This window comes from Microtus ochrogaster, assembly GCF_000317375.1.
Source record: "Microtus ochrogaster isolate Prairie Vole_2 chromosome 14 unlocalized genomic scaffold, MicOch1.0 chr14_random_2, whole genome shotgun sequence".
Lineage (NCBI taxonomy): Eukaryota > Metazoa > Chordata > Mammalia > Rodentia > Cricetidae > Microtus > Microtus ochrogaster.
In genome coordinates, this window is record NW_004949097.1 from 12,639,614 (window position 1) to 12,647,592 (window position 7,979).

General features: G+C 47.5%; 1 protein-coding gene across 2 annotated transcripts in view; it reads right to left on the reverse strand.

Annotated features, from left to right (window-relative positions):
* Itpr2 (inositol 1,4,5-trisphosphate receptor type 2) overlaps positions 1 to 7,979 on the reverse strand; it is a 408,993-nt gene that overhangs the window by 83,701 nt on the left and 317,313 nt on the right. For both annotated transcript variants that reach the window (XM_005364599.3, XM_026787888.1), the window contains 3 exons: positions 5,469 to 5,576; positions 1,739 to 1,931; positions 1,146 to 1,271 (listed from right to left, as the gene is read on the reverse strand). In XM_005364599.3, coding sequence (XP_005364656.1) covers positions 1,146 to 1,271; positions 1,739 to 1,931; positions 5,469 to 5,576 — 427 coding nt within the window. The remainder of the gene's footprint in view (positions 1 to 1,145; positions 1,272 to 1,738; positions 1,932 to 5,468; positions 5,577 to 7,979) is intronic.

Consider the following 7,979-nt stretch of genomic DNA (forward strand, 5'->3'; position numbering starts at 1 on the left):
TCTGAGGTCCCCGTCTCTGCTCTGCAGTCTGAGATCCCCATCTCTGCTCTGCTGTCTGAGGTCCCCGTCTCTGCTCTGCCGTCTGAGGTCCCCATCTCTGCTCTGCCGTCTGAGGTCCCCATCTCTGCTCTGCCGTCTGAGGTCCCCATCTCTGCTCTGATGTCTGAGGTCCCTGTCTCTGCTCTGCTGTCTGAGGTCCCCGTCTCTGCTCTGATGTCTGAGGTCCCCATCTCTGCTCTGCCGTCTGAGGTCCCTGTCTCTGCTCTGCCATCTGAGATCCCCGTCTCTGCTCTGCCATCTGAGGTCTCTATACTTCATGCCTCTCCTAGGAGGGCATTGGCAATGTTTACCTTGTCAAGCAGTCAGAAGACCCTTCTCCCTGCTGTTCTGACAGCACCTCATTACCCTAACGCCCCACAAGCAGATGTGCTCTGGGGTCACTCTGAGGTTATTATTTGCTGATTTCTCTCACCTTCGTCTCCTACCCACTCTAATATCCCACACCTGTAACAGATTTTTCCAAAGCAATCTACCAAACCTGAAAGCCCCACCCGGTTTCTATGGAATATCCACTTCACGTTAAATTCCCCCCGTCTTTGCCTCTGTAAAGCTCATGCGTGACTGCTTCAATACCATCAGATGGACAGTCAACATCCATCGCTGTCCGTCAGCACAGCCTGTCTTGTGCTGTGTGTGTGTCTAAGACCAAGATAATGAATATTATAAATGCATGTATAAAATCAAAATGTATATTTTGCATATATGTTCATTACAAAACCCTCAGACAAGACAGAAAGCAAAATGAAATTGTTACTATTTCATCAAAATGCTTGGGCACAAGACCCCCACATAACTGAGATAAGGCAGTAGAAATATGTTTAATAGACTAGGTTGAAACACAATCATGCCATTTCATTTTCCAACACTTACCTCTAGTTATTACACCATATACGAGCTTTCTGTAAACAGCACTTCAACTGGCCACAGTTTTCTGTCTACCCTACTTAGTATCTCTATACGTGCAATAAATAGAGGAAAAATATCTAATGAGAACTAAGCTTCTTCATGTTAAAGCTGCAGAGAGCTAGTGAATATAACTTGGGAATTTTCAGGTAGTCGTCATTTGCAGAAACACAAGCACTTACCTTCATCACCGTCATCCCCAAACGGGTAGAAGAGGGCCACAGCCAGGTTGATGAACACAGCCAGGTTGAAGGAGATGCTCCCCCAGAGGGAGATATGCCTGGAGAACCAGAACAGGGCGGGGTTGTCTAGGAGGCAAGGAGCACAGAGATGAGAATGGTCAGTATATGCCGCCGTCAACACAAGCCCAGCTAAGCTGACGGTGTGCACCACGTGTCCGTGAACCATCGCAGAAGTACATCTGTACAGGGAGGTTTGTAGAGGGGTGAAGTTACCAGCCTACCCTGGACGCTGAGCAGCCCCTATGGGTCCTATCTATTATTCAACTTGTAATGTCTTGACTTGGGTTAAAATATTGGCGGAGACAGGCACAGTGGGCTTGTTCATGACTCAGACATTTGGTGGTGGCAGCAGGAAGACCAGTAGCTGAAGGTTAGACTTAGCTACATAATGAGTTTGAAGCTGCAGACCACTCAGCAACAGCCACAATGGAGGTTACACTCTCCAGTCCGCTGCTGTTTCAGAGACACTGAACTGGCAAGCAATGCAAGCCGCGATGTAAATAAACTGGGCGGGGCCTCTGCGTCTCACTCACTTCTGATCTTCTTCTGCCATTTCATCTCGTTGTAGAGGTCCTCTGTCTGCTGGAAGAAGTCGTTCACCTTGCTTCCCTGCTCATCTCTCTCCGTGGTGTTGAACACGCGGTACTTGGATTCCCGCGTGAGGAATTCGCAGATGTTGGGGACGGGGAAGACAATCTGCTCCATAGTCCTGTCGTGCCGCACGATCTGCAAAAGATTGGTGTTTGTTTTCAGCCTTTGCACAGCTCAGTCTGGGCTCCGTGTTTAACTTCCTGTCTTAACTGCACATTTTCCTCTGTGACATCACGACCACCACCCTGTTATTCCTTTCTGCTCCCATGCCTGCTTCTTCCCTACAGATCTCTTTCCTGTTTTCATGACTTTCTGGTTTCGGTTTGTTCTCCCCACAGATTTTAACAAGAGTCATCTGCGTGACTTCCAGTTTTGAATTACCCCCAAACACCTAGTGGGCTCCCTAGGGATGTACAACTGGACCCTATGCTTCCCTAGTTTTGGGTCTTAGGCTAAGCTCCCTAGTTGGCTCTAATTGTCAACTTGACACCTTCCAGACTCCTCTGGAAGGAAGGCGCTGTCGAGCAAGCCCCTTGATCTGATTGGCCTGTGGGCATCTTGATTATTGTTTGATGTAGGAGGCTCAAGCCAACTGCTCCAGCACCATCCCTAGCCATGTGATCCTGGGATGTGTAAGAACTCTATCTAAGCATGAGTCCAGACAAGCCAGGACACAGCATTCTTCCACAGCATCTGGTCCAGGTGCCCGCCGTAACGTCTCCCAGTGTTACACCATGACCTGCAGATGTAAAACAGACAAACCCTGTCCTCCCCAGGTTGGTTTTGGCAAGACTGCTTTATCATGGGAACAGACAAGAGACTAGAACAATGAGTTTATGAATAATGTTTTATGGATCCAATAATGGAAACAACAAACCAGCTGGGTGACCTTGAACCTAGTGCTTAAAAATTTGTGCTCTGTTCCTCCTAAGAGGCTCTGAGAAACAAGTGGCATGACGCACCTGTTAGCATCCTGTGTCCTGAGGTCTCCATGTACAGAGAGGTATTTTGTAATCACTGGACTGGATGGGAAACGCCCTCATGGGTTTATGTATTTGAACAGTTGGTCTCCAGTGAGTGCCGCAGTTTGGAGAGGTTGTGGAACCTTTAGGAGTTGCAGCCATGCTGGAGAAGTGTGTCACTGGGGTGGTCTTGCTCTCTCTCCCCCACCCTCCTGTATATGGATAAAATATGACCAGCCAGCTTCACGCTCCTGCCACAGTGCCACGCCTTCCCTGACTTACAGACTCTCCTTCTGGAACCTTGAGCCAAGATAAACTCTCTCTCTTCCCTAGGTTGGTTTTGGTCCTGGCACTGGAGGTATGGGTGGTTGTGAGCTGCCCCATGGGTGCTGGGGTCTGAATACAGGCCTCTGCGACAGCAGCCAGTGCTCTCAACTACTGGGTCATCTTTCCAGTTCCTTTATGTGCTAACGTCAAAAACTTAATTACAATATCAATTGTACAAACTACTTAGATATATTTGGTAGGGTAGGCAACCACATGAAAAGAGTTTTAAAAGGTTTACTTGCTCTGACAGTGTCAAGATTTTTAAAAAATATTCTTAGGGCTTCCTAAGGAAAGTAAGCTGTGATTAGATGAGCAGCATACTCAGTTCCTGCCAAAACGACACGTTTGATTCTGGCTGTCACACTTTACAAAGGGCAGTGACAAACCGGAGAAACTGCTGAAGGGAATGTGTTAGCCGAAGGAAGCTAAATATGGTTAATTTTCCCCCAGATTATTTGTCAAATGTTTAGCTAGGAGCACTGTGGCACGGAACGTGAAGAAAGCAGGAGAAGCCCAATATAGCAGGAACTGAACTCAGAATCATGATGTTCTTCAACGGTTAGCGCCAAGGGCTGAGGAGATAGATGGCTTGGCGGTTAAAGCACTTGCTGTACAAACATGAGGGCCACAGCTCGGATCTCCACACACCCACTAAGTGCTGAGTAAGTGTGCCAGGCTCCCTGTCATTCCAGCCCTGGAAGGCAGAGCCAGGGAGTCCTCAGAGCAAGCTGTTAATGTGGCAAGACTGGCCATCTTACTGGGCTCTGGGGTCAACTGAGCGGGCCTGCCTTGGGGAATAAGGTGTAAGAGTAACGGGGGAGGATTTCTGACATCAGCCCTGGGTATCCTCCTATACAAAGGAACATGACCACACACACACACACACACACACACACACACGCAAAAATATCACACACACACACACACACACACACACACACACACACTACCACCGTCAGGGGAGCCAGCACTGTGAACGGTCAATAGATAATTACAATGGTCTAGTGTGACCTCTCTCCATAGATATATACAATCTTTCCAATGTCCAATTGATTAAAATTGGATGTGCTTTCTTTTGAAGAAGTGAGCTAAGCCGGGCGATGGTGGCGCACGCCTTTAATCCCAGCACTCGGGAGGCAGAGGCAGGTGGATCTCTGTGAGTTCGAGACCAGCCTGTTCTATGGAGCTAGTTCCAGGACAGGCTCCGAGCCACAGAGAAACCCTGTCTCAACCCTCCCCACCCCCCCAAAAAAAGTGATCTTGTGGGAGGAGCTGAAGGTAAGATGTGGATCATGGGAGAATCTCCCATGGAAAGCCTCTTCCCACTTCCCAGGGTTATTAAACCAATCACGACAAGCTACCGTTCTCATTAACTCATGGGTTCTTGCCAGGCGATTCCGACACAGGCTGTGACATTGTTGGGGCTGACACACATGAGCAGAGGCCAGCTTTTGATGTGAAGTGATACGGCTTAATCATGTTGGAAGATTTGGCAAAAATAAACAACAAAGCATAGAAGTTACCCCCTCCCCCCAAAGGGCAATAGTGTTTGTGATACATTCTGCTAAAAACTAAAACCCATCTACCGAAATGAATGAGTGTGCACTCGTAAATCAGGAGTGACAAGCATCCACTACTCTGCCTGTTTCTGACTGATTAATTCTGCCCAGAAGCATCAAAATGACACCCCCACTAGACGTGAAGGCCAGTTGGGTCACCACACAACTCCTGCTCTGCCATCGGACATTAGGTAATGCCTCGTTCCCGGGGCAGGGAGAGGGCAGCTGTCGGACAATCACAGTGTAGACAGCTAGCTATTTTGAGTGTACGATGCCAATATGAAATTTCATTAGTCTGCCCATGTTTGTACAGTTTCACACACTTTTACATAGTGTCTTTTGAAGCAAGGTCTCACTGTGTAGCTCTGGCGAGTCTGGGACTTGCTGAGTCAAACTGGCCTGGACCTTACAGAGATCTGCCTGCCTCTGTCTCCTAAGTGCTGGGAGTAAGTACATGAGCCACCATGCCCAGCTTCAAATCCTCTCTCAGTCATGATCTCGGTCATAAGAGCTTCCACAATTTTTAATTAATTGTTTTGTCTTTAAAATGTCACTGCTCTGCCCTGATTGCTTCTGTGACCCAAAAGAGAGAGAGAAAAAAATGTACTGTCTTCCTTTCAAAAACTTCAGATTAGTTCCAGGGAGAGAAAAGACTTGGCAAGGTGGACACTCGGTTTTCACAGGCAGCTGTGGGGACAGGCTTTTCCACATAAATCATCAAGTATTATTTCACAGTTCTGAGGGAAGCCATGGAAACGGCCTCCACTGGACAGGAAACCCTTTCTTTCCCAGTTGGGCCTTTCCTGGAAGTCCCAGGCAGGTACCTCTATCTGTGCGGTGTGGTTGGCGTAATACTTCAAGGCTTCGTCCCCTTCCTCGGGATCAGACCCAGGCTTGAGCATCAGCTGCAGAGGTTTGTTGTGGCGGGCCAACTGCGGGAAGAGAATCAAAGGGTTAATGTCTCTTTGCCCTTCTCTTGGGATGAGACTTTGAAGGCATGCTGTCCAGCTGCTCATGTGTCTTCCGCAGTCCTGGGTTGACAGTAATTAGCCACATTCCAGGAAGGTATGTCTACATTTGAAAAGCAGAACTAATCCATGCATCAGCATCAGTCACTCAGCTGGGCGGTGGTGGAGCACACCTCTAATCCCAGCACTCGGAGAGGCAGAGGCAGGCAGATCTCTGAGTTCGAGGCCAGCCTGGTCTACAGAGCAAGTTCCAGGACAGCCAGGGCCACACAGAGAAACCTTGTCTTGAAAAAACATATATATATACATATACATACATACACACACACATATCAGTAATTTACATTTGTTGGGTAATCCCTATCTTCAATGATGTATGGTTGACAGCATCATCGATTAAGATGAAATTCCTTGAGATACCTTTAAACCACACATGCATGTAAGCGACTGTGAGCAGCGGGCAGTGGGCAGCAGAAATAACACACCAGCTGCCCCGCCAGAGACGCAGGAACAGGGCTCTCTCTGTGTTTCTCCTGGTGCGTGGAATCCCAGCCCTGCGGCAGCAGCTCTTACTGACCTGTCCTGCACATTGCAGGGTCAAAGGGCCCCAGATTCCAGTTTCACCGTATCTGAAACTGGTCATTTAAAAAACAACAATCTCATGACAAATAATTTTTTTCATGTGTAAATGTATGCATGTGTGCTTATGTGTGGAGGTCAAAGGTCAATATCAGGTGGACCTCCGTCATTCTCCATCTCATTTGTGAAGACAGGGTCTCTCACCAGTTTGACCAGGCTGGCTGGCCAGAAACCCCCAGGTAATCTGCTGTACCCACCGCAGCACCGTGATCCCCACCGCACCAATAACTGCAGCGATGTCCTATGGCACCTAGCTGTATTTGTGAGGGCTGTGCTGCTGAACTCAGCTCCTCATGCATGCGCATACCATCCAGTCCTTCCCCACCCTGTCTATAAGCTGTCCTAAGCTGCTTTCTGTCATTCGGTGGAAGTGATCTCTCTCTCTCTTTTGAACATTGAAACTATTAGTGTATTTCTCTCACTTTGTAAACAACTGATACACATTCCCTTTGAATATCTTTTTCATAGAGGACCAGAGCCATTTCTGAAACCTTGCAATGTCCTTAACTGTTCAAAAGCAAATGTTCTATTTGTGCTCAGAGTTCCCTGGGGTTTCTAGTGAGCGTCACTGTGTCACACAACGCCACTACTGATGAAGGGATCTGTCTCCCCCTGCCAGGATTTTACATAAAGATCTCATTCGATCCTATTCAGAAACCCTAGGGCAGAAACTCTCAACACTTCCATTGTACAAATGAAGAAACCGAGGCACAGGGAGTGTGAACGTGCCTATAACCACAGTTAGAGACTGGCAAAGGCATTTCAGTACTGACCCCAGACGGCTCAGCTCCAGAGTCAGTGTTTTGTTGGTGTCACAAGGCTGTAAACATATCACTCTATTTTCCATGAAGTCTTAATATAAATGTGACCATAAAGAATCAACACAAATTCAAGCAATAATCCGGACCCATAAAACCAAGTCAACATCCAGGGAAGTGAAAGTTTGATCAATTAAATATTCATCCCACTGACTCCAGAACAAATCATTTTTAAAATGATTGTTTTAGATTTGCCTTTCAGGGTCATTTATGGACTTAACCAAAAGAAATTATGTCTTGTTTTACTTAGATTTTTATATTCAACTCAATGTGAGTTATATAGATTTTTATGACCATCAGAGTCATGAAACTCGCTGTGACTTGTAGGTGTTCCTCAAATTCTAAATGAATTTAGAGAGGGAACGGCTGTAATCACTTGGGCAAATTCACACCAGGCAAGAAGTGGGCAGTGTTAGGGGGTGAAACAGATGTGACTTACAAACTAGGTTCAGGAGCGGGCAGAAGAAGAGAAAAGGACACCCTATGGCTTCATCCTTGAGTCCTCCAAAGGCCTATGTTGAAGGCTGGAAGTTCTATTGGAAGCTGAGGGGACCTTCAGGAGGTTGGGCATGTAGGAGGAAGTTGGACCATTGGGGATATGCCCTTGAAGAGCATACTGAACTCCGGCCTCCCTCCTTCCTGTTTCCTGCTCCCTAGATGGCCGTGACTGACAGCTCCACTTACCACAATCTTCCCCCTCCTCAAGGCCACGGCCGCAAACTCTAAAACCAGGAATCAAAACAGGCCCCTGCCCTCGCAAGCCATGCTCAGCTCTTTTCTCAGAGTATGGAGGATTTTCTCAGTGTGAGTCCAGGGTGATTGGAGGAAGGTTAGGAATGCCCGTTGCTACAGTCCACAGTGATTGGAGGAAGGTTAGGAATGCCCGTTACTACAGTCCACAGTGATTGGA